The sequence below is a fragment of the Benincasa hispida genome, chromosome 6 (assembly GCF_027475165.1).
Source record: "Benincasa hispida cultivar pf3 chromosome 6, pf3_genome.v1.1, whole genome shotgun sequence".
NCBI classification, from domain to species: Eukaryota; Viridiplantae; Streptophyta; class Magnoliopsida; order Cucurbitales; family Cucurbitaceae; genus Benincasa; species Benincasa hispida.
In genome coordinates this window covers 54,280,061-54,306,078 of record NC_143483.1, presented here as the reverse complement: position 1 = coordinate 54,306,078, position 26,018 = coordinate 54,280,061, and the positions used below count along the sequence as shown (strand labels likewise).

The 26,018-nt window shown below is 32.7% G+C and overlaps 2 protein-coding genes, 2 long non-coding RNA genes and 1 other non-coding gene across 6 annotated transcripts; 2 read left to right on the top strand and 3 right to left on the bottom strand.

Moving 5' to 3' along the window:
- Positions 1 to 4,171: 4,171 nt before the first annotated feature.
- Positions 4,172 to 8,028, top strand: LOC120079289 (calcium uptake protein, mitochondrial-like). The gene is made up of 6 exons (XM_090314811.1): positions 4,172 to 4,625; positions 4,722 to 5,016; positions 5,844 to 5,927; positions 6,034 to 6,241; positions 6,813 to 7,109; positions 7,200 to 8,028. The coding sequence occupies exons 1-6, from the start codon at positions 4,187 to 4,189 to the stop codon at positions 7,416 to 7,418; spliced, it is 1,542 nt and encodes a 513-aa protein (XP_090170937.1). The 5' UTR covers positions 4,172 to 4,186; the 3' UTR covers positions 7,419 to 8,028.
- On the bottom strand, positions 7,126 to 8,107 carry LOC150035773 (uncharacterized). Its single transcript, XR_016530179.1, has 2 exons — positions 7,850 to 8,107; positions 7,126 to 7,460 (listed from the first exon to the last, which is right to left on the bottom strand). It is a non-coding gene; the product is annotated as an uncharacterized LOC150035773 (long non-coding RNA).
- Positions 8,108 to 9,916: 1,809 nt separating this feature from the next.
- On the bottom strand, positions 9,917 to 13,623 carry LOC120079458 (Calcineurin-like metallo-phosphoesterase superfamily protein). 2 transcript variants are annotated; one of them, XM_039033649.2, is made up of 9 exons: positions 13,283 to 13,623; positions 11,729 to 11,812; positions 11,426 to 11,460; positions 11,170 to 11,278; positions 10,947 to 11,035; positions 10,725 to 10,836; positions 10,533 to 10,654; positions 10,335 to 10,368; positions 9,917 to 10,155 (listed from the first exon to the last, which is right to left on the bottom strand). In XM_039033649.2, the coding sequence occupies exons 1-9, from the start codon at positions 13,478 to 13,480 to the stop codon at positions 10,078 to 10,080; spliced, it is 861 nt and encodes a 286-aa protein (XP_038889577.1). In that variant the 5' UTR covers positions 13,481 to 13,623; the 3' UTR covers positions 9,917 to 10,077. The 2 variants fall into 2 exon arrangements, with proteins under 2 accessions (XP_038889577.1, XP_038889578.1); XM_039033650.2 differs by having other exon boundaries at positions 10,728 to 10,836; positions 13,283 to 13,609.
- A 4,705-nt stretch (positions 13,624 to 18,328) lies between these two features.
- On the top strand, positions 18,329 to 18,402 carry TRNAT-AGU (transfer RNA threonine (anticodon AGU)). The gene has a single exon. It is a non-coding gene; the product is annotated as a tRNA-Thr (tRNA).
- Positions 18,403 to 20,246: 1,844 nt separating this feature from the next.
- LOC150035772 (uncharacterized) lies at positions 20,247 to 25,565 on the bottom strand. Its single transcript, XR_016530178.1, has 2 exons — positions 25,326 to 25,565; positions 20,247 to 20,690 (listed from the first exon to the last, which is right to left on the bottom strand). It is a non-coding gene; the product is annotated as an uncharacterized LOC150035772 (long non-coding RNA).
- Between the last annotated feature and the right edge of the window lie 453 nt (positions 25,566 to 26,018).

The following is a 26,018-nucleotide window of genomic DNA, read 5'->3' as shown; positions in this document are numbered from 1 at the left end:
GTCTGACCTTTGGGACCTATCAATTTGACTTGGGCCTAGCCTTTGTCCTATTAATTAGACTTGGGCTTGACCTCTGGGCCCAATTAATTGGATTTGGGCTCATTTTGACATTTTAGGCCCAAATTAAGCCCATATTTGGACGTAACTGGACCAATGCCCAAATTATAACCTCAAATTGGGCGAAATTAATTTTACTCAACCCAATGTTCGTGACGGGAACACGTGACGTCATCAGAATCTGCCTTCAATTCCAATTTGGGACTCAGACTCTTAACTAGTCCCAAATTTGTTGATTTTAGCATTTCCTTGTTAATTTAATAAATGACGTGATGATTTGTGATTGGTTCAAATTTTTTCCTCCAATAATGATATCAAATGATTATATTGATAGCTTTAACAAAGATAAACATGGTAGATATTACACAAATGTTCATGTTCATTTGCATTTGTTTGATATTAAAAATATTTTACCTCGTGATGATATAAATTTTGGATGGTAAAACAATGATTTTAAAAAAAAAACATAACTAATAGATAATTAATAAGTGTTATCCTATTCATGATGAAAATTACACTAGCAATTCCTTATAAGTAATAGATGTTATTTGTTGAACTAAACAAAATCAAACAAACAAATATGCGTTGGTTTTTCAAGAAATGAGAGACTTTTAATATTTTGTTTCTCATGAGATTTATGATCCTAGTAATACCTTGTATTTTTTTTCAAAATAATGTAATTATTGGTAGAGCAAATTTGACAAAGATTGTTCTTAGAAGGGTAAATTCAATAAACCTAAATTATGGAAGGATACTTGTGAAACCTCAAATGTTATTTTTGTAATTAAAGCTTGGTCAATTAAAAATTTTAACCTAAAAGACTAATTATGAAAGTGAAGGTTTTGAGAAATAAATTTTACTAAATATTTAAACATATAAACATCTAGTGTTGATATATGCTACTTGATAAGGTGAACGCATGAAGGTCCCATGTGTTGGTGATAGGTATTAAAGATTGATGCAAAGCAAAGTGTGAGTGCCAAGGCACTGGCCAAGTGTTGGTGTGAGTAGGTTGATCACGTATTGGAATATCGTTGGGCGTGGACAAGATATGTGGCAGCTAAGGGACTTGTGAGGTTAGTATGCATGTGGGCAAGGTATATCGGGCGTTGGTGCAAGGTAGACGCTAAGCCTAACGCATGCGTACAAGTGATGTGCGGAAGTTTGAGCGCATGGTATAGGCGTTGTGTGATCAAGCAGCAAGGAAGGGTCACCGAGCAACGAGTGTACAAGAGGCGCTAACAAGCGCACACAAGCAGGACAATTAACACAAGGCATAAGCGCTCGATCGTGCGCGTGGAGTCGCGCGAACGAGGGCGCAAGGCACCGAGTGTGGAGCGTTAGGGCGTTGCATGGAGAATAAATGCATGCTTGAGCACTGAGTGATGAACGCAAAGCACTAGGCGAGCGATGAAGCTATGCGATGGCTAGATTGATTTAAGGTTGGGGAACCCTCCTGTGCACTTACATGCTCCATAAGAATGGCCTAGGTGTAAGGTTGTCGTTTAAATATATGGTATGCGACAACCATATTTAAACGACAACCTAGGTGAAGGAGTTAAGCGAATGAGTATACAATGAAGGCCATCGTGCACCAAATAGAAGCTATCGTGCGTCGAGTAATGGCCATCGTGTAGCGAGCAGCGACTAGCACGCATCAAGTAAGGATCAAACGTGAGTGAGGAAGCACTTAATTATTTTATAATTTTGAGAAATTCTAAGGCTTTGGGCTGTTAAGCAGTGATTTGAGGGACAAACGGTGGGTGATGCACCAGCTTAAGAGTTTGATGGATTGAAACTAGGAGCTGTCAGTTGGAAATTTAAGGATAGAATGGAAAGATTTGAGGTGGACGCATAAGAGAGCGTGCAAAGAAAAGCTGAAGCGTTGGCTAAAGGAAAAGAAGACACTTGCAGACCAAGGTGGCAAACTGCAAAGGGTTGGCATGGGCAACACAAGTTGAGGATACATTGACATCTAGTTAAGTTGGAGTGACAAGCTAGGAAGGACTTGGGACGCTGATAAATAGGATGGGTTGAGATGATCAACTCTCGCAATCAACTCGTGCCCTTTTGAGTGAAGTTATTAAGGAAGTCCTTAAAAAGGAGTGTAGAGAAAGGTCTCGGGCTGCCGTCTCAATTGAGGCGTTGAAGAAAGAAGAGCTTGCGTTGGAAGTCTAGTGGCCAACTAATCGCATAGGCTGATCGTGTAGGCCTATCGTTTAGCCCTACCGCGCATCCTTGTCAGCGCAAGTGTTCGCGCGTGCACCCCGCTAGATGCATCCAAACGAAGGCATAAACGCATTCCAACACACATTGTGCGCATCTTGTCACCCAACGCTGCCCTATGCAAGTGTTGTCGCCTAGCTGCATGCGTACTAACACACTTGCACGCCAGACGCACCCACCCTACAGCCTAGCACCCATCAATTTGCGAAAATAACCTTCAACGAATTGTTTTGGAACAAGGTAGGCCTATTTTTAGGAGGTAAGTTGGTTTTTCTAAACTTTTAAAGTTATTTGTGAATAAAATTGGGATTATTGAAAGAATTATAAACTAATTTAGAAATTCTTTGAAAGGGAGTGAATTCAAATTCAGGAGAAATAGGACAAGAAGTTGGTTAAAGAATTTTCTGAAAAATCGATTAGGAGAAACGGTGAGTGGTTTATATTTTTGAATGGTTGGATGTATTATATATTTGTACTAGTTTGGTAAATTTGGCATGATAAAAAATATATGTTTTCTTGGATTATAACTATTGTTCTTTTGTTGGGATGACTATTTACTATGTAAGTCTTGGTTTGGATGTTTATTCTTATTGGTTTGACTAGAAACTAGAAATTGTATCCGGATGTTATTAGCATACTTCGTGGACGTTGGACTAAAATTGTCAGTATATCCGGCTGGGTTATCCATGTACCTGAGTATATCTAGCAGGAATCTTCGACATATGCACATTCGACGAGTTGTTTGGGGTACTGAAAATTGTTTCCTCAAACCAGTCTATGGGAATTATTATGTATTGTTGGATTTCGTGATTATGCCAATCTAGTTTCATAAATTGTCTGTACGTATATGTGTTTGGATGATGGTTCATGTTGTGTTGTTGCTTTCCAAGAAGATATTTTTTAAAAATTGTTATTATTTAGTTTAAACTTACCACTCATTGAGCATTCTTGTTCATGATTTTCAAATGTTTTTTTTAAATCCCCTCCCCCCTCCCCCCAAATCACGTTTTAAGAGCTAGTAACGCATGCTAGTTAAAAGAATGTTTATAAAGCATGTTTAAGTACTTATGTATTCAAAGCATGCGTTAGATATTTAAAAGATGTGAAAGCCCTTATTCCCCCAAGTAAAAGGAAGATGGCGTATGATAGTAGTAAATGTATAAATGGATAAACGTTAATGTATTGTGTAAATATTCTCAACACGGTTATGCTTTATGTTTAAAAATGAAATATATGTATAAAAATAAAATCCTAGACAATAGAAATCCTTAAAATCTGTGGGTTCACACTTCCTTCCGGGTTGAGGGATCGACTCGGGAGGGGTGTGACAATACTAGTGATATATTAATTTTTTATTAAAAAAAAAAGAAAACCATTAATTTCTGGGTCCCATCTCACTTGCTAATGACAATACCACAATACTATTTTATGTTTTCAATTTTCAAAATCTTCAAAATTTATTTCAAAAAAAAAAATCAAAATTTTCTTAAAATTTTCAAAATAGAAATATAAATTGGCCTCAATTCATAACACCACCCTCCCTTTGCCTTAAAAAAAATAAAGAAAAAAATCCCTTACAGATCCACTAAACCCATTATCTATAGACCCAAACCGTTTTTAATTATTTTTCCACACAAATGTATTAATAAATAAAAAATGGATATTTATCAATTTACTAAAAATTAATTCCTTCAAACCATAAAAGCCAACTAACTTTTGAAAAAACCGTTATTAACCAATGGCCAAGTCAAAGCCTTCATTATAGTATCCAATTTTGCTAAAGCTATGTATATCCATTTTTGTTGTTCTCTCTCTCATTTTGCATTTTTTCTTCTTCCTTACCTTTTTCTTGTAAGACCTTAATGATATTTGGAAAAACCTCAAGATCGTTTTGAATCATAGTATGTTTTCTTCGACGTTCTTGGTTGCAAAATCTTCTAAATCGATTTATAGAGTTATACATTCTCAACACCTTACTGTTCGTTTCCTTGGAAATCAACTTGGTGGCTCTTTAGGTTCGCCATCAATCTCCCAATTGTCTTCTTCTTTATCGATTGCATCTAAACAAACTGGCTCCAGAAATGAGAATAGAAGAACTTTCATATTTGATTTATTGTTCAAGTCGATTTCTTCGGGGATTTTGATCGGCGGAGTTGGATCACTTTTCAGCGCGAATTCTTCCACTTCCAATTCGCATCTATCATTCGCCGACTTCCCAAAAGAAACAACATGGACAACAGTGAAAGAAAACTCATTCGAATTCCCAACTCCAACAACAACACCAACACCAAATCAAAATGCAAATGCAAATGCAAAGAAAAAATCCAAATTTCTATTTGGAGGTAAGAATGTTATGATTTGCCATTGAACTCAAGCAATCTGAGTTAATGTGTTGCGGTAAAATTACCATTTCATTCGTACTTTGCGTTCAATTTCAGATGATTATAGGAGAAGGGTGTTTTTCAATTACGAAAAACGTATGAGGATTCAAAGTCCTCCTGAGAAGGTGTTCGAGTATTTTGCCTCTATTCACACACCTGAAGGAGAAATATATATGACGCCTACAGATTTGATGAGAGCTGTTGTTCCTGTGTTTCCTCCATCTGAGTCAAATCGTATTAGAGAAGGGTTTCTAAGAGGAGAAAGAAGAATTGATGGAGAATTATATTGTGTTCCTTCAAAATTTTTCATGCTTTTTGACACCAACAATGATGGACTCATCTCTTTTGCAGAGTAAGAGTTCTACTTTCTTCCAAACTCCATGATAATTTACACAAGCTAACCATAATTGAAGATGATCTGTCTTTTGTCAAGTACTTAGACAGAGGCAGATCCATTAAGGGGCATGGGGTGCCCCTTCTCTCAAATTAAATGAATTTATATTAAAATTCATTTGATCCTTAATGTTTACCAATTGTTTTGTTGGATAGAGGGGCATGGAAGTTTTCTTTTAGTTGGTTGTCCTGCATATTTTTAAATTTTGACTATATCATTATTTGACAAATTAATTGGAAAAAAAAAAACTAGATTCTATTTTGATTAATATTTATAAATATTACAAGATGAATGCTCATATATTTACTTAGATGGTTCTCCAAGAGTTCATTACAATTTTGAATTTAATATTACCGGTCGTCAAAATTTAAAATTTATATCTAATCAATCTCTAATCTCTAAACCTTTGAAGTGTCTAACAAATTTTGAGCATATAATTTTTATCTAGTAAATTATTTATTTATTTTGAATAAGATGTCTAATAATTAATTAAACTTTAAGATGTTCATATATATTCATCAACTTCCACTTATATATTTAATAGGTCTAAAAGATATTAAAAAAATTTGAAATTCAATTGTTTAATTAGAACGTGAACATTAAATTTTAAATTTTGTATCTAATAAATATGTGAATTTATAAACATTTGAAATAAGTTGAGGATCTATTAGAACAAAAATAAATTAAAATATTCAAATTATCAACATATATCAAACTAGTAACTTTATATGGATTTGTGCATCCCCTGATGGAAATTTCTTGATTTGGCCCCTGCTTGCTTGCAGGTACATCTTTTTTGTTACTCTTCTCAGCATACCAGAGTCCAGCTTTTCAGTGGCATTCAAAATGTTTGACATTGATAACAATGGGTTAGATAATTAATTGTTCCTCTGTTTCTATCATCTTCATGGTTTTTTTTTTTTTTCTGCACAATCCTCTGGTGTAATGGATGTTTGTCTCTGTTGATCAAAATAGTGAAATAGACAGGGAGGAGTTCAAGAAAGTGATGGGTTTGATGAGAAAACAGAACAGACAGGGAGCTCACCATAGAGATGGAAGAAGACTTGGAATGAAAGTTAGTGTTGAAAATGGTGGTTTAGTAGAATATTTCTTCGGTCAAGATGGAAAAGACTCCCTTCACCATGACAAATTTGTCCAATTTCTAAGACAACTTCATGATGAGGTATGGTATTCCCCCCGATGTAAATCCATTGTGAAATTGTCAAAAATAACTCTCAAATGTTTTCGTTTTTCACAACTAACACCCTTTAAAAACCCAACCAAGAACAACCCTGATATTCAAATAAAAGTTTGACTTCTTTTTATCATCCATCCCCCGATGTAAATCCAGGACGAAGACTGTAATTATATGTATTTTCTCCAAATCATGTAATCTTTAGTAATCTTTTGGAAATCTTTCGTTTGGAAGAGCCACCCGACTGATAAAGGTGATTTGGGACAGATTACATACAGATACAATCCCAGTCTTCATCTGGTCGAGATTCTAATAAGAAAGCCCAAAATAATCTGTAGTTTAGATGTGCGATAGAAAGAAGTCAATTTTTTTTTCTTCGAATGAACGGATCAATCTCAACTTGGAAGCACCAAGAAACTATTTCAATGGATTGCCAAAAAGGGTGCCGGTTGTGATCAGATGAAAACTACTGGATGTTATTTCTAACCATTTCCCAAATTTTTCCTATACATAACTCAAAACTTTGATTATTACCAAACATCAAATTGGATGAATGCAGATACTTCTATTAGAGTTTTCGCATTATGACTTCAAATCACAAGGAAGCATATCAGCCAAAGACTTTGCACTATCAATAGTTGCTTCAGCAGACATAAATCATATAGACAAACTGCTAGACAGAGTTGAAGAATTGAACAAAGAACCCCATTTCAGAAACATCAGAATCACATATGAAGAATTCAAAGACTTTGCAGAGCTACGCAAGAAGTTAGAATCCTTCTCTTTGGCTATTTTCAGCTATGGTAAAGTAAATGGGGAGTTAACAAAACAAGATTTCCAGAGAGCAGCTTCTCATGTAAGTACACAAAACATTTCAATCTAAAAACCTCAAATTCAACAAACTTAAAAATCAATCTAATACAAAATATGAGTTTTTCTGTACAAGGTGTGTGGAGTTGCAATCACTAGGAATGTGGTGGATATAATATTTCATATATTTGATGCAAATGAAGATGGGAATTTAAGCTCAGATGAGTTTATAAGAGTCATACAGAGAAAAGAAGTGAGTTCTTCACAACCAGCTGTAGGTGTTGGAGGATTTCTGTCTTGTTGGTTTAGCTGTGCAGCTAAATGTTCTTCTGCAAAGCTCTTTGTTCGCAGCTGAAGAATTTGAGGATGCGTCCTGTTTGATGCCCTAATGATGTTCCTGTAAACATGTAAATTTTTCAACATGATGAAATTCTTTCTACTGGACTGTTCTTAGGGATATATTCTTTTACAAAATTGATATTCGATTTTTAGTTCGATTGAAATAAAGAAATCACAAAAGCTTGTTTCTTTTATTTTGAAAACAAAACGAAATGCGGAAGCTGAAAGAGATGAATAATAGAAAGGCGGCTCAGATATGGAAATGGGGCAAAGCAGAGGAAGCTGGCCATGGCGGCGAACCCTAGCAGAGCAGTCAGATCGCCATGCCGACGGATCGGACCTCCATTGTCGTTGCCCTAAAATCCTCACACTCCAAATTCAAAACCATCATCATAGCCCGGGTGTTTAGAGAGAGAGAGAGAGAGAGAGAGAGAGAGGCATACATACATATATATATATATACACATACACACACAGAAAGAAAGAGAAAAAGAAAAAAGTGGAGAGGGTTTGGAGGGGAAATCACCGGCTGCCGGCGAAACAGAGCGAGGAAAAGAAGGAACTCCTCCAATCGCTCTGTAACGACGGAGCAACCTCATTCATGGCGGAGTGTGAGGCCGAACCCTAATTCTCCGCCGCCCTCCCTTTCCTGTATTTATAATGTCCTCTCGCTGTCGCTTTAATTATTAAAGAAAAAAAATCAAAATTTACCTGTTAAATGCATAAAATTGTGGAGAGAATTGATTTGATTAAAAGAACCCTTTTCAAAGCCAAAATCATTTTTGTCCCCCTTTTTTTAAATTTAATGTAAGAATTCTTTAAAGATGATGATTAAAAGATACATTTTTCAAGGTTCAAAATGATTTTTATCGATTTTAAAATTTTAAAATTTTGATCTTCTAATATCATCAACAAATAATTTGCACCGACTCTAGTAAGTCCACAACTTCGACTATCCTCTTCTTCTCTCCCTCTATTCAGTTTATGCTTAGAACGAGGATGGAGAGTGAGACCAAAATATGAGAGAATGGGAGAGAGAAGAGCGATATGTGAAAGAGTGCAAGAAAGAACGAGATAATGAGAGGGCTAGGGAACCCATTCTGCGTGGGTGAGTTTCATTTTGGTAATTTCATTTGAATTTGACGTCGACAAAAGGTAAAAAAATATCATTTTAATATATATATATATATATATATATCAAGTTTTAAGTTTTGATTTCATTAGCTTTTTGGTTTTCATTAAAACAAATTAATATATATGTTTCTAGTATGAATAAAGTGTCACGCCATCATAATAAAAGAAAACTAAAGTCATTGACCAAAATACTACTAAACTCAAATTTGGAAATTTGCCATAAACAAACCTTAAGTTTTATCTTTTACAACTAACATGTTTTTTTAAAAAAACTCGTTAAAATAGTTTTTCTTGATGCTTTTTGGCCAAGATCGACCACCGACATTTGTATAAAAAGTTAACTTTTTCAACTTATATTCAAACTATTGATTCTTTTGGGCTCTCGGTGGAATCTCGGCTGAGGACTTAGATTCACACAATTTTTCCAAATCATACTTAATCTTTCTAATCTTTCTAAAATTTAAAAATCATCATGTCAAATTCAATATTTATGAATATGGAGAAATTTGAAAAGATAATTGGTAAATCCATTTAGATAATTTGTAAATCAATTTGGAAATATGTGGAAGCATAAATTGGACGTAAGATTTGCAAGATTACACAAGATTATATATAAGATTTGAAAAGATTATAGGATAAAATTTGAAAAGAGGTAAAAGTTATAAAAGATTTGGAAAAATTGCATAATATTAGAAAAAATTGACGATTAAGTTTTCATACAAATCTCGGTGATTGATCTCAGTCGAAAAAGATTAAGAAGAATTATTTTAAGGAATTTTAAGAAAAAGTGGTGGTTGTGAAAGGCGAAGATTATTTTTTTCAATTTCTTCACAAACTTGGGTCAAAATGATGAGTTTGAAACTTACAAACCAAAATGTTACCAAACTCAAATCTCAAGTATAAAAGTGTAACTTTTACTAATATTGTCAAAATTAAACTCACAATAATAGTAATAATAATTATTATTATTATTAAAATTCTCCAATGTTGTGTTTCCTTGAATTTTGATGAATTTTATACCATAAAATATTAATTAAACGTTTTTCAAAAAAAAAAAAAATTACAACATTTTTTAAAGTTTAGGAGGTTAAAATTTGCAATATTTACCAAGCGGACATATTTAGGGTAAAAACCAATCTAAACCCTCTTGCATTTATCTATGGAAATTAGTTTTTAAGAATCTTTTTTTATTTATGCCAACCTAAGTATAACTTTGTAGTTAAAGTATATCTACATTTAAATCATTAGGCTTTGAATTCACTTACTTTGTATTTCTGCACTTACATTCTCAAGTAAGACAACTAGGGAGTGCAATTTTGGAGTGCAAAGAAAATAACAAGAGATACAAAATGATCAAATCACCTAGTAAGAGTGTCAAAATTTTGTAGGGGAAAATCTCAAATTTCCTTTAACAATGATATATGTTCAAACTTCTGAAACTCTTGGTCGAGGACATATGCTTTTGTAGCAAATTGAGAGAGAGGGAGAAATAATAGATTGGAGGACTTTTTTACTTGGCATTGTAAAACTGAGTAGTTTTTTCATATGACTTCTCTACCCTTTTGCTGGAGTTCAGTTTTATGAACAACTTCTCCTGCTGTGTTTACATAGTAAAACACCTGCCATGGAAAGATTTATACATTAGAACTTTCAAACCATTCCATCAAGTTCCATTGAAAATGCCTACATGACAATCTCCCTATACGACCTCCTAATAAATCTTGTATTCGCATAACATATATGAAAATCAAATAGTATTTGATCAGAACGTCCCGAAACATGTTCACTCGGTACCCACCGTCTCTAGTGAGCTGACACGCTGAAGTAAGAATCTGTAGCATATAAAAGACAGATTTAGTGGTATAACAATGAGGAAAATGAGAACAATATATAGATATGAGGGTGGGTGAGTTTTGGCAATATCAATCAGCTCGAGGCCTGAACAGAAGTCAAACATAGCTCCGTTCAATCCAAACCAAATGTAGAGGGAACTTACTCACTGAAGGAGGATCTTTGAGATGGGAAGTGTTTTGTCTGAATAGGACCGGGAACTCCAATGTAAGCTATGCTATCGATACGAACATTGTGAGTGCAACCACGCCTACTAAGGTATGCATTCTGTAGACCCAAGAGAAAAGCACCGTAAGAGTTTGAAGGAGTGGAATTCAAACCACTTGGCTTGACTTACCACCCTATTTTCAACAAAGATTTGATGGATTGACTCGAACAGATGCATTGTCTCCAGCGATCGAGTATTGTTTTCACAAGTTACCAATGGGTGAAACCCAACAACTATACGCCTTCATTTCAGAGAAACAAAGATAGAGAGTAGTTAGAAACAGGAAGGAGAAGTTTGCAGCACAAAAAGTTAGGAGGATCATAATTTGAAAGATTGAAGAGGCTGAAACACCAGTTACTGTTTGATGCTTGCAGAGTCCTTTTCAGCCATAGTAAATGACCGTTCACCGTGTCACTTGCTGATCCCGTTGCAACGGACTCCTAGAAGTTCAATAGTAACATTTTACAGCATCGACAAATTCCAAATACCTACAAATCATACAAAGGAAGTTCTACTTCTAGGATGCATGACAACAGAGAAAAATAAAGAAATGTAAAATAAAGCAATTTCAAACCTGCAATAGTCCGGTATCTATGGCAATGACGTCTAATGTTTGCCGATATTGTAACTTGATTCGCTCAATAAAGTAATCTCCATTTTGTCTTGACCCTTGTATGCTGTGCCTACATTTATAATTTCCCATAAAGAGAAGTAACACAAAGATATGAATACGCAAATACAAATACATCAGTGTTTGAAAGATTATACACCAAACATCATGGGACACAAATTTACCAAATTCAGAGAACTGGTTGAGAAGGATCTTATACCATGGAACTTTCAGGGATGAGAAGTACCACGAACCCTGTCATGTCGAATAAAGAAAAGATAGTTTTCTGTAATGGACTAACAGCTAAAACCCAAGAGACACCAAGTTGCATATGTCGATAGATTGAAATGACCCTTAAACATATTATATGTAATGTATCATGAGGATATCTATTTCATATTCAGTCTCCGACGAAAGTTTTAGCAAGCTCACTTTCCATTTACTTCCGTTCTTATCAACTACATCAGAACCAGCACATTTTGTTATTTCAACTCTTTGTTTGTTATCAACAAAAAAAACTTACATTCTGCATTAGGCGATCGTTTTCCCCTGGTTCACGGATGTGCAAGACGAACTTTGCATGAGAAACCTTGGCCATCTTCTCCATCTTCATTGTTCACGCAAAACACATTCTTAGCATTGACATAAAAAAAATAAAAAATAAAACAAAAGCCCCCCCCCCCCCCCCCCCCAAAAAAAAAAAAAAAAATGTAATCTATAATCACGTAATCAGGCAATGATCAATCAACAAATTCTATTGACTTAAATATTAGAGATACTCATTGCATATGTCCTGAATGGAATCAAACACCAAGAATAACAGAGCTAAAGCTACTTCAAAAGTCAACTAAAGTGACGTAGAATTTTTTTTAAAAGTAAAATATCTTAAAAGTGTTTCTAAGAAAACACTTTGTAGACTACGTTTGACCGATTTGATTGATCATAGAGCAAAGTAAACATCTAAATAGTTTATTCTTAAATGCTTTATTCAGAATTAAAGTGTAGAGCAGTTATTCTAAAAGGATTCTCAAACACACCCACAATCATCTCTTAGTAATAACTTTAATGCACATAGAATAAGGATAAGGTAAATAATAGAAATGTGCTTCGCTTCTTACTCACCCAAAGATCCTTTAAAGAAAATAAAATCAAGAATCCCAATAGGGAAGAGAAATTCCCATTGGCTACAAAAGAGACAAATGATCGGTCTTCAACCATAGCAATCATTAGGGGGTGTTTGGACCCCCAATTTCAAATGGGTGGAGTGAGTTATCATAGCTCCTTCCATGTGTTGTACTCCAATTATAATAGTTGGTATTTCCAACTATTATAACCTACAATTAATTACAATATTACTCTTTCAAATCCCTCTTGTTACCGTGTTTACTCACAGGGTTTACTATTTCCTACCCATCCTTTTTGTATCTCTTTGTTATATTGTTTACTATTTTCTACCCAAACTAAAATAATTTGTATCTCAAACATGGATTATTATAATCCAGACTAAAATAGTTTGCAGTCCAAACACAAACTATTATAATACTAGAATAACTACCCAACGCCTCAAACACCCCCTAAATGTGTTATTGATTAGCCTCCAAATATGTGTTCTTCGGAAAAGAACTGAGGAGTCACTTTCTCGCCAAAGGGGTGTTGGATTTCTTCGGTAAATTATTTGGTATGCAATAGTGTTACCCTTTGGCCATAGAAGACTGGTTGGGTTGGTGGAATCTTTCAGGCTATTTTGTGGCTTATTTGGAAAAGAAAGAAACGCTAGAATTTTTCTCAGATAAGTACAATTCATTTGACTATTTCTGTGACTTGATACAGTTAACAAATTTTTTCTCACTAATTTAGATGGGAAAACTTTGCTATAATTTTGTAAGAGAGGAACCCTTGTCCCTTAGCTTGTTAGGTTGTTTTGTTTGACTGTTTTGGAATGAATGATTCACCGTTTCTTACCAAAGAAAGGGGAAAAATAAGAATCGCCATTACAATTTCTGCTATTATATTTGAAGAAAGGAAACTAATAGGCAAAAGTAGGAAAGGAAATCAAAATGAATACAAAAAATTTCACCTGTTTGAGAAGAAGGATCTCTTCTTTTACAGATCGTAAGCCTCCCCAGACGGAAATAAAGTAGAAATCAAGAGGATTTTGATCCCAAATCTTCAAGAAATCGTAGTTTTTAGGATAACCCATGTTGAGAGATAAGTAGAAAGCAATGCAGAGACAGAGCTGAGCAAGGAGAGTTCGAAAAATCGATGGGTCTGCCATTTTCACTCGAGAAATCTAATTTCTCCAGCTGCGTTTGATCCAGAAACGAAGTTATAGAATCGAATTTTGTACTAAAAAAAGATTTGAAGAGAGATGCAGATGCGAAGGAACATGGAAGTGAAATTTCCATCACTATTTTTTTTTTCTTTTGTTGTTTTGTTTATTGGGTTTTTTTATATGGACGATCCCATTTGGAAGGCCCAAATGAAAAATGAATTTACTTGATTCTCGATGACTCATCACACATTGCTCGATGCACGGTCACTCGATACCTAACTTTATGCAATCGACATGTGTATACTCAATCATATCAACGTCATACTCGTTGCTCGATTACTTTATACTTGATTATTTTGAATTCATAACCCGTTTGAAGGTCACTTGATATCCAACTTCATGGTCACTCGATACGGCTACAATCGACACGTGTATTCTATATCATATCAATGTCATACTCGATGCTCGATTACTTTATACTCGATTATTTTGAATTCAAAACCTGTTTGAAGACATTTGAAGTTCAAATAAATACTCGATACACAATACTCATTAAAACTTGAACAATCTAATATAAAGTAATCGACCATTGAGTATAGATAATCGAGTATAAATAATTCAAGTGACCTTCAAATAGGTTATGAATTTAAAATAATCGAGTATAAAGTAATCGAGCATCGAGTATGATGTTAATATGATCGAGTATACACGTGTCGATTGCATCTGTATTGAGTGACCATGAAGCTGGGTATCGAGTGACTGTGCATCGAGGAACATGTGACGAGCCATCGACGATCGAGTAAATTCATATGGGCACGCACAAGGGGTGCATCGCAGGGACGAATCAATAAAATCACCTGCTTATGAGGTAAGGCCACTTTCCATTACTTTCTTATAGGAGGTCATTTTTCATTTGGGCCTCCTAAATGAGGCCATCCATACAAAAAAATCCTGTTTATTTGGTGGAATCTCTAGTACTTGGAAAATTGACAAAAATAACCATTTTAAAATTTTGTTTTTAAAATTTTACCCATTTTTAAAAATATTGGTTTTTTTTTCATATACATTTTCAAACAATGTAAACTTACTACCCTTGAGATTTCAAAATCACAATCCATTCTCTTCCCTATCTCCGGTCGTTAGACCATTCCCATTTCCCCTTCAATTTCTACCATTTACTACTTCTTACAACTTTCCTTTCCATTTGAAGATAATTTCGAATTTTTCATCTAATCAGATGGATTTAGCCATTTTATTCGCTCATTGTTAGTTTATCTGAGATTCTGAAAAATGATTGTTTTAAATCAATGTTTTAAAATCTGCCATGTTTAACATGTAAGTGTATTTTTTAGGTTTTGAGATCTGCCATTTGTGTTATATTTCTTCTGTTTGAGAAAATTTTTGCATTAGATCATCATTTTCGACGTTATCTGAACAATTTGGACCCAAAAAGTTAAATTTTTTTCCAAAAAATTGAACCTTTATTTTTTGAAAAATGGTTCCTACTTGGCTGGGCTTCATACGAGCCTAACTGGTATAGTATCGAGTGAGGCAAATGAAAGGACGCAGGAGGAAAGTTGGGTGCCTACCCGGTCGGGCTTCATACGAGCCTAACTGGGGGTAGGACCAAGAACCACACGTAGGGGACGGGACCGAGATCGAGACTAGGAAAAGGCGTAGGGGGGCAGGACTGGGACTAAACATAGGGGGCAGGACCGGGTGTGGAGTGAGGGAGTATACTATTTTTTGGCCCAGTCCCATACCCAAGCGGGCATATTTCAATCAATTTCAACTATGGATTTTGGCCCGGTCCATAACGATCGAGCTCGACTGGTTTTAGAGGGGTTTTTTAATTATTATTTAATATTCAAGTTGTTGTGTTGTATTGACTATTAATTTATTCTCAATGTTATGTTGACTTTCAATCTATCTATTTATCTATTAATGGTTAAGTGATGAATGAAATTTTATAGTTTGCTTAATATGTTTTGTTATGTAAAACATGCAAAATATGCTATGTGTTTTTTTTAAAGTACTTTGTGTTATGTAAAACCATCATGCAAAATACACGTAATTCCAAGCAGGTCCATGCACGTAGATGCCAATTCTCAATAATTTCTAATCGGGTCCCTGTATGTAGGCACCAATTCCCAGTCGATCTGGGTTCATGAACATTCATACACGTAATTCCCAATTGGGTCCATGCATGTAGGCACCAATTCCTGCCCAAGTCATGTAAACTTTTTTTATGCAAAATACACGTAATACCCGCCCGAGCCTTGACCGGGTTGCCCCATACCTCGTACCCGGTTCTATGCCATGAAGTCTGCCCCAAGTAGTTTCAAACCCATTTCCAATATACTTGATGAAGACCGGGTATCTTAAAAGAATAAGTTTTTGTCTTTTTTGTCTTTTTTTTACTTTTTTCTTTTCTAATTTCCAAATACCCCATTCATTTCTGGTTCTTATCCCATGAAGCCCGCCTAGTAAATTTCAACCTATTTGCTTTGTACCTGGTGAAGACTCGGTGAAGCCTGATCGGGTATCTTAAAAAATAGTTTTTTTTGTCTTTTTGTCTTTTTTTTTAAAAAAAAAAAAAAATCAAATATGCTTCTATATGACATTAGAATAAAGAAACAAACAAACAAGCATCAATATAAGCAAATGAATTCTAACATGAAAGAAATGATCGAACTATTTAATACAAAATGAAATACATACCTTCTTACGAAGTACAAAATCACAACTTCGTGATGTACAACTTTTGGACTTGACGAAAAAAAATTCGTTTTGGAGATGATTTGGTGAATTGAGCTTTTTGTGAATCACACTTTCGCAAAGATAATTTTTTGTTGTGGGTTGTAAAACATTTTGGTGAATTTATTTTTGTGAATTAATTTTGGTTGTACAATAATTTTTTGGTTGTAGGTTGATTGGCTGAATTTAAAATTAATTTAGTAGGTTGGTTGTTGAAATTTAACAGTGATAATGTATAAAGGAAGCATAAGAGTAATTGTACATAAAAAATTTCTCATGCTTACATCATTTTCATACTCGATGAGTAAAAAAATTTGTTTTTCAATAAGAGGTCAAATATACAAAGTCAAATTCTAAAGAGTCATTTTTGTCAATTACCCCTCGTCAATCGTCCATCTTAATCAAGGCTTGAGCATCATATTAAACTAAGAAAATGTCTAATTGCCAAAATATTATTACTTCTCTTTTGAATATTCTATTTTATTTTTTATGTACAAAGAGAGGAGGCTACATAAAAATATGTGCATTAAGGATGTCCATGCAACCATTTTTATTTCAATATTTTCACATATCTATTATTGCAATTACTATTGCATATATAAAAGAATGCATTATTTTACAGTACAACCACTTTCAATTGATTAAATTCTATGATTTTTCTTTTCGTTTTGATATGAATATAAACACAAGTATTATTCATGTTTTTCTTTTAGACACGCATACAATGCAAGCGCATTGATACATCATTTCGATGTGTAACAACACCCAATTGAACAAACCCATCCAATTGGGATATATTGCATATCCATTGGGCTCAATAGAAAAATACTTCGAAAGAGTCTCATCCCATCTCAAAAAGTTACATCCCGTAAACATCAATTACACGTATTCGACCTAAAACTTTAATTTTGAAATATATTAAATTTATTGTGTAAACAAAAAATCGGAAAGGTCATATTCGTTGCTTTTCAAACGAATACCTACACTTCAAAAGTTGCATGCAATCAACAAAAGAGCAATATAGGAATTTACAAAAGAACGGAAAAAAAAAATGTAAGAGAAAAGGGATAGGTAAAAATTATTCCTTATAGCTCCTTTTATATATAGCATGGATAAATTGATTAAATTGATTAAACATATTTGTCTATTTGATTAAGTTATGGACTACGATTTGAAACAAGTTATAATTTAGTTTTTTTTTTTTTTTTTTATTTAGTCTTTTGAAAGAAAGAAGACATCCATTCAAAACTCAATCAAATTGCCCCATGGGCTACAAAAGAAGTGTCGTGAGAATACAAAGAAACCAACCACAAACACTAGAATTTCAAAAAAAAAAAAAAAAAAAAAGAACTTGTGAGCCATAACATAAACGACCAAATTAGACTTGCTATGAATTTCAAAAACCCTTTGTAACTTTTTAAAACTAAGAGAGAATTCTCATCATGTCAACTACAAGATTAATCGCCTTACTATGAATATCAATAGCACCCACAATCATTTGAATGACTGATAAAGAGTCTAACAACACTAGCACACAAGATATATCCATCTTCTCGCCCAAGCTGAGACCCACATAAATTGTTAAAGTTTCTTTATCAAAAGGGGACAAACTCTACTCAACAAAGCTATGTAGAGCCACCATAATCGAACCTTCTGATGAATCTATTACCATCCTGAATTAGACAATTGTATCTCTCACTACATGCAACATCGACATATACAATAGATCCTGCCCATATAAATAAACAGAATGAACCTCTTGACACTAATCCTCATGATTCAGTAAAACTTCATAAATGATTTCTAAGATTTGATTAAATCCTTATAAACAATCTCTACTGTAGAAACTAATTATATGAATTTAATCAAATTATAAGGACTGAATGCTAATTATAAAGTATAAAATTTTCTTGTAGAAATAAAATTTGTAATTTAATGAGCATATTTTTATCAAGTTCAACTTCCATTTTCCACGCTGTTGTGAAAAAGAAGGAAAAAAAAAATATTAATATGTTCACTCTTTCGAAAATACAAATTTGAGATGATCGTCCCAGTAGTTACGAATAATTAGTAAAATGCTCAAATATTACCGAAGCTTTCATAGCTCAGTTGGTTAGAGCACCCGTTTAGTAAGCGGGAGGTCTTGAGTTCGACTCTCAATGAAAGCAGTATTAGATTTTATTAATCATATCTTCTGGCGTGGGCTAATCTTCTCGAATTCTGCACAATCGAATTAATTTACTTTTAACAAATAGTCAAATAAAACGATTAAACAAATTTGAATTATATAACTTTATGGTTTATGGATTAATATGAGATGGATCTTATTTCATATTTGGAGGTCTATTATTCTATCTTATCGATTTTAATTATTTGTGAGTTCATTTTCGAAAGACATTTCGTATTTCACTGTATTTTTCTTTCGTGTATCGTATATCATTATCAAAACTCTCCAAATATCAGAATTTCCTACATCTTATATCATCTCAGCGCCTAAACAGTTCATAAGTAATATTCAATTTCATTCGAAAAATATTATTATTTTTTAAAGACTAATCATTCTAAATCTCAATCTCACACAAAATAATAAAAAAATTAATTAAATCAATATATATAATATTGCCAACATAAAAAGTAATTTAAATATATGAAAAGTGTACAAAATAAACATGGATAAGAGATTGGTGCACCATAAAGGAAAAAAAATTGTGAGAATAGTTTAATCCATTTATAGAGAAATTTATATTTGAAAAATAATTCGATTTAATGTTAAATCCAATTTTGAAATTATTAGATAAATTGATTTTTTTTTCCGAAAATTTCGTATGCATATAAATGAGTTTTTTTTTTCTTTTTTGGAAAAATCGTTATACATTTAACTTGAATATAATAAGATTATTTAAGAATATTGGATAAAATGAGATTGTTTTGAAAAACTTCAAATCATTTAACGTGAATGAAATTGTTTTTTTTTAGATAACATGAGATTTTTTTAATACTTTTTTCTTTTAAAAAAATCTTTTCACGTGAATGATAGATTCTTAGATAACATAAGATTTTTTTCAAAAAAAATTATCTTTTTAACGTGAATGAGATATAAATTTTAGATGATATGAGATAGATATAAAATATGTGTGTGTTTTTTTTTTAAAAAAAAAATCATTTTATTTAAGGTGGATTAGAGATAATAAGATAACATGTGTGTTATTATTATTGTTATTTTTTAAATCTACTATCATTTAACTTGTGAATATCAGTAAAAATAAAATTAGGGATTTCTTTTTAACCTAACGCGTGAACACAAAAAAAAATTAAGGGAAATCTCTTTATAATGATTTTAATATAAAATTACGTTTATAACCCTATATCCAATCATTAAAAGAGGCAAATGGGGAAAATGAATGTTTTCCCCCTAACTTACGTAAATTACAAACTATGTTTTTAATGATAAACAATAAAATCCATGTGAATGATAATCTTTTTGGAAATCCACGTGAATGAGATAATTTTTTTAATGATAAATTTTGCAATCAAATATTAGAGATAAATTTAATTTATATGAATTATAAACTATTTTTTAATGATTTTAATGTAAAATTACATTATATAATCCTATAACTAATCAATAAAAAGGACAAATGGGGAAAACAAATGTCACTCCCCCATACCCTTTTAGATAGCATAGATTTTAATGATAAATTTTGTAATCAAATATTAGAGATAAATCTAATTTACGTAAATTATAAACTATTTTTTAAAATAATTTTAATGTAAAATTACATTTATAACCCTATACTAATCACTAAAAGGGGCAAATGAGGAAAACAAATGTTTCTCCTCCATAATATCCCCTTTTAGATAGTACTTGTTTATTACTATGTGTGATGCACGTGTTGTAAAATTTTAAAATATAACTTATTTAGTAGATAAAAATCTTACATCTAAAACCTTAAAATATTATTCCCACGCAAATTAAAATACGGAATTTTTTTTCTAAAAAAAGACGGTAAAATTTGTAAATAAACCCATTTATTTTTATTTTAATAAAGTAAAGTTTTTGTACAAAATTTATAAATTTATCTATTCAATTTTAGAGATTTGTTTGCATCTCTAAACTATATGAGAAATTTGTACGGAGGACCCCTATTTAGGGGCCCACTCGAAATTTGGCCTCGCTCTAACAAAATTTGGTCTTATGCTTAATAGTACTGTTTTAACCGTAAAATGCACGCGAGGCCAGATGCAATCCATATTTCTCGCTTTTTCCTCTCGTTCCTTCATCTCCTTCATCTCGTTCCCCAATTCATGTTGCTCTCCTTCATTTCTTCCTTGATTTTTTCCGTTCTTTTGAATTCTTCCTCTCATTTCTTCGTCATCAATTTTTTAGTTTTTTTCCTTCATTTGAATTCCCACTCTCGCTTCTTCCTTTTGTTCTGATTGACACTCCAACTTATATCTTTGATTCAAGAAGAAGAAGAAGACGTCAAAAGAAATAGAAGAAATCATTGAAAAAGGAGGACAACTAAAGAAAAGAGGGTGGAAGAAAATCTCGCAAGAAAAACGAAAAAAAAAAAAAAGAGTGACATAAACATAAATTGCTAGAAAAGAAAAAAAAAAGGGAAATGGCTGGAAAAACAAAGGTCATGAATAGAAGAAATCACCAGAAAAAAAGGCAGAAAAACGAAAAAAAAAAAAAAAAGAAAGAAAAAATTTTGCAAAAGAGAAGGGAAAGGGTTAAAGTGGTAAATTTATAGGGTGATGACATTAACATAAGACTAAAAATCGAGCAAATTGAAAAGTGAAGTCAAATTTCGAGATGGCTTAGGGGCCATCGACACCAAATTTCCAAACTATAATTCATTTTAATTTTTTTAATAATCTATTTTAAAGAATTCTTTTATTAATTACAATTTATGCCCACCTTGAAGATTGTAGTGATTTTGAAACCTTAAATCTCAAATCTCACAAAATTTATACAATTTGATAATTAAGATAATGATTCAGTTAATAAATAAATAACATGTACGCATGCACACATACGCACACAATTACACTCGCACACACACATGCAAATACATACACATACGAATACATGCATGCATACGCGCACACATACATATATATATACATACACATATAAGAGAAACTCTCAGTTGAGACGAGTAGTAAAAAATTAAATAAAGGGTTAAAAAAACAAAAAATCTTAAATGAAGAAAGAAAAAAAATTGAAAAAGAACATAACTGAAGTTAAAAAATTGTAGACAATATCCAAGAATTAAAAAAACAACATAATAATGTAGGAATAATGGTTAACCAAATATATATATATATATATGTAATTTAAAAAAATTAAGAAGTACAGATTAACAAAATTAATACCAAAATCAAAACGTAAAGAAGAAGAAAATAAAGAAAATAAAGAAAATATACCTAATGCAGATTGAAGGTTTAATTTAGTTATTTATGGAACAAATTTAGATTTGAAATCTTATTTTGATATGATTATTTTTTTTAATATTTAGATAACCTGATTTTTTCCCCTTAAATATAGAAAAAAAACATAAAAAACTAAATTTCATACATTTTTTATTAATAAAATAAAACAAAACCAACCAAATTCAATTTAGCCATTTACCGAACAAATTTAGATTTCAAATCTAAATTTGATTTTTTTATTTTTAATTTTTAGATAACATGATTTTTTTTTCTTTTAATAGAAAAAGCATGAAAAGCCAAATTAGATTTTTGCTAAACAAAATCAAATAAAACACAAATTTGAAATCAAATCTACGTGAATGAAGGATTGATTTAGCCATTTATAGAGAAAATTTAGACTTTCTTAACTTTTGGTTCTTAATCTCAAATTAATTAATTAATTGATGTTTTGATGATAACAAACCTAAATTAATTTATTACTATTTTCAGTGTTTTGAGAGGTCTATTGCATATAGATTTGAACAACGGTTCTAACGCAATTTGAGTCACTCAAATTGGAGCTCATACGAAGAGATATAATTAAAACAAGTTTAACGGAAAAATCCTGAATGGATGATGTGACAGATTTTATCAATGAACCAACTAAAAGGTGCCACTTGAAGCAATGAAGGAGTGACTGATAGGTCTTGAAAAGAGTTGTGTTCTCTATGTCAATTCCTTCTATTCTATGTTACTTGTTTGCTTAAAAGGTCCATTTTGTACATAAAATCCAATCCCGACACTTTTGGAGTCATCACGAGAAGTTTGGAACTAAATGGAGTCAAATTAGACAAAAGAATCAACAAAGAAAAAGAGGCAATGGCAAATTACCATTCTATCCCTCAAATAAACCAAATCTGCACACCTCAAGCAAACACTTGGAGCGTTGCAATGCTCCCAAACAACGCTGGCATGACGCTAGAAGACAGTAGTTGCAAAAATAGGGCATCGCAACGCTATACCCAGTGTTGCAACGGAAGTTGACAGAAAAAAAAAAGGCTATACCCAGTGTTGCAACGGAAGTTGACAGAAAAAAAAAAAAGATAAAACATGTGCGCACCTTTGCGCAACCGGGCATTGGAGCCAGCGACCCTTATCAAATATATGCTTTTGATTTTCCATATTTCAAAGGGATATATTTCATTTTTTTGATAGAGAAGGAAATTGCATATCAAAATTAGAGAGAAAATCATGAATTTACTTTTGTCTTGAGAGATTTCTTGTAAAATTCACAAGTCCTTTTGTGAATTTCTTCATGTATTTCATCAATTCTTCAATGAATTCCTTCAAGACTTCTCTAATTTATGGCTAGGTAACTAAATTTCTTGGGAAATTTTTAGTCTAAGTTTAATTTGTTGAGATCATTTGTGTATTTTCTTGAATTCTATGTATTCTTGAATGAATTTGAATAGAAATTAATGGAAAATAGTTTATGCCTTGATTCTATTAATTTCTTTGTATGCAAATCTTGCTGGGCATTATTACAGAATAGTAAGATAGGTTACAAAAATTAAAATTTCTTGTTTTAATTAGGATTTTCTTTCCTAAATTAATTCTTGAACTTCTTAATTTGGAGCATTTAAACAATCCTTCTTGAAATTTACTCTAATATGTTTCTTGAATGTCATAATCATGAGAACCCTAGTTTCTAAAGCAATCTAAGAAAAGAACATGAATTTGCTTAATTAAAGTGTTTTTTATTTAGATTGATGCTAATTGGTATGGTACATGTTAATTAGTTAATCGGGTCTTTAGGATTTTTACCTTATTGGATTACGGGATGTTGAATTTTCATGTATTTGTTCAAGATCAATGATACAATTAACCTAGTTAATAAAGATTTCCCAATAATCTCTCTCTATCAATTCTTTACTAAAAAAAAGGAGAAAGTTTTTGTTACAATTGCTTTTACTTTGATTGTACTTAGTTTTTTTACAACAAACAACCCCTCCCCCCATTTGTTAAATTATGGAATTCAATAATCGAAATCTTGACAATTATTAGAGGTTTCTTGTGGATTGACATACGTGTTAGTTTTAGTTTTTTTTTAGCATTATAAATTTCATTTGTCTTGGACTAAATTGAATTAACAACACCGATTTTATCCCAAACAAATTGGCGCCACTGCCCAAAAACGATACAATTGACTTATTAGGATTTAGAATTTCTTTAAAAAAGAAAAATAAAAAAATAATAATAAACCCAAAGTTAGTTAGTTTGATTAAGATTTCCTTTTGTACATGACCCGCTCCTCTCACTCCGAGAGAAGGCTACGAAGGAAAAGAACAAGAAGAAAACAAGAAGAACTTGAAGAGTTAAGGCATCAAGAAGAAGAACCTACTCTACCAAACAACATGGAAGAAGCAAGGGAACAAACCTTGCGAGAACTAGCAGAGCCGGACTATAATCAACAACCATTGTGTATCGTATATATGGAGACGACCGTCCCATTTGAACTCAAATCGGGGCTTGTACATCTCCTACCCACATTTAGAGGACAATTAGCGAGGATCTGCTAAACACATGAAGGAGTTCCATCTAGTATGTACTGGAATACATCCACAGTGGTAATACAAGAGCAACTCAATCTTAGGGCTTTTCCCTTCTCCTTGAAGGATGTGACTAAAGATTGGCTATATTACTTACCGACGGGTTCCATTACTACTTGGAGCCGTTTGAAAAAGAATTTTTTTAGAATTTTTTTTGACATTTAAAACTCATAATATAAGAAAAGAAATATACGGGATTAAGTAAAGTGTAGGAGAATCTCTTTACGAATACTGGGAAAGATACAAACGATTGCGTGTTTCATTTCCACATCACCAAATATTTGAACAGTATCTAATCCAATATTTTTATTCAAGTTTGCTTCCCTCTGAGAGGAACAATATATATGTGGACATCGGAGGGGCTCTTGCAGATAAGATGCCACCGAAGCAAGTCAACTCATATCTACTATGGCGGAGAACTCTCAGAATTTTGGGACAAGGACTCTTGATCACATTGTTGCCCAATTCAGTAAAGTAGGTGAGCTAAGATCACAAGTATCTAACCTTGTTTCTCTTTTTACTCAGGTAGCTCAAGGAGGGCTTCCTCAAGTCAAAACATGCGGAGCATTTGGACTAGCCAGACATACTTCTGAGGCTTGTCCACAAGCTTAAGTAAATGCCATTAGAGGATTTCAGAGGAAATACGACCCTCACGAGCAAACTTATAACCAAGGATGGAGAGATCATCCCAATTTCAAATGGGGATCTCAAGGACAATACGAGAATCAGAACCAATCATCATCTTCAACCTCCTCAGGTATGTCTTTAGAGGACGTTGTGAAATCCCTTACTAACCACTCCTTAAAATTTCAGCAAGAACTCCATCAATTGCTAAAAGACAACATCCAACTCCAACAAGAAATCAATTGCCAATGGTAAAACGCAAAAAGAAAAATCCAAAATCAAATAAAAATGAAAATAGATCTAAAGATAAGGGAGGTGAGAACGATAGATAAGGGAGAGTCAACCAACATGGACTGCGCACATTTTAGGGCATAAAGATAAAGGAGGTGAGAACGATAGAAATTAAAGAAAGGAATGAGAGCAGATGAGGGAAAAAATAATACCACGCTCACCAAAATTGCTGCAACCGACGAATATCAGCCGTCAACGGTGGAATGAGGGCGCATATTTTAGGGCATCGCGCGAAGTTGAGAATGATAAAGAGAGGAATGAGAACGATATGGGTTTCAAGTGCTAAAAGTTGTGATTTGAGAAAATAAGGGTTGAGATTTGAGAGAAAGAAGATTGAGATTTTGTGTGGAGAGACAAAGAAAGGAAAGAAGAGAAATAGAGAAAAAGAAAATATGAGTTTTGTGTGTTTGAAGAAAGATAAAGTGTGTGGTCCCCAAAATTTTGCGTGTTTGGGAGGATAACTACAAAATTTTGAGTACACCTCAAAAAATTAATTTTTAACATCCCCTTCCCCTTCTTTTTTTTAAAGATTTTATAGCCTATTTTTAAAAAAAGACTCCAAAAGCTATAATAAGTCATATTTGTTATAGTGATTCTTTTGTGTTGCCGGTGTGGTTCTTCTCCTCTATCTTTGAGGAGGCTAGTATTATGAACTTTGGTCAGTTGCTTTAAATATTTTCCTTAAAAAATAATCAAATTCTTTAAAATAAAATAAATGTTGCAACTCAAATAAAAGGTAAGATTCAAACTTATAAATCTATTGGAACAAATGGTTAAAAGAATGCAACATTACCATCTTCCTAAGGTGTAAATAATTACAATTGTAATAATATAATAAATAAATA

What these genes read in the sequence shown, in the direction of transcription:
- LOC120079289 (XM_090314811.1), top strand. Translation starts at nt 4,187, where the DNA reads ATGTTTTCTTCGACGTTCTTGGTTGCAAAATCTTCTAAATCGATTTAT. An exon ending in TAAGACAACTTCATGATGAG is followed by an intron (nt 6,242 to 6,812) that starts GTATGGTATTCC and finishes GGATGAATGCAG; the next exon opens with ATACTTCTATTAGAGTTTTC. An exon ending in TCCAGAGAGCAGCTTCTCAT is followed by an intron (nt 7,110 to 7,199) that starts GTAAGTACACAA and finishes TTTCTGTACAAG; the next exon opens with GTGTGTGGAGTTGCAATCAC.
- LOC120079458 (XM_039033649.2), bottom strand. Translation starts at nt 13,480, where the DNA reads ATGGCAGACCCATCGATTTTTCGAACTCTCCTTGCTCAGCTCTGTCTC. An exon ending in TCATCCCTGAAAGTTCCATG is followed by an intron (nt 11,279 to 11,425) that starts GTATAAGATCCT and finishes TTATAAATGTAG; the next exon opens with GCACAGCATACAAGGGTCAA. An exon ending in GTGTCAGCTCACTAGAGACG is followed by an intron (nt 10,156 to 10,334) that starts GTGGGTACCGAG and finishes TTTCCATGGCAG; the next exon opens with GTGTTTTACTATGTAAACAC.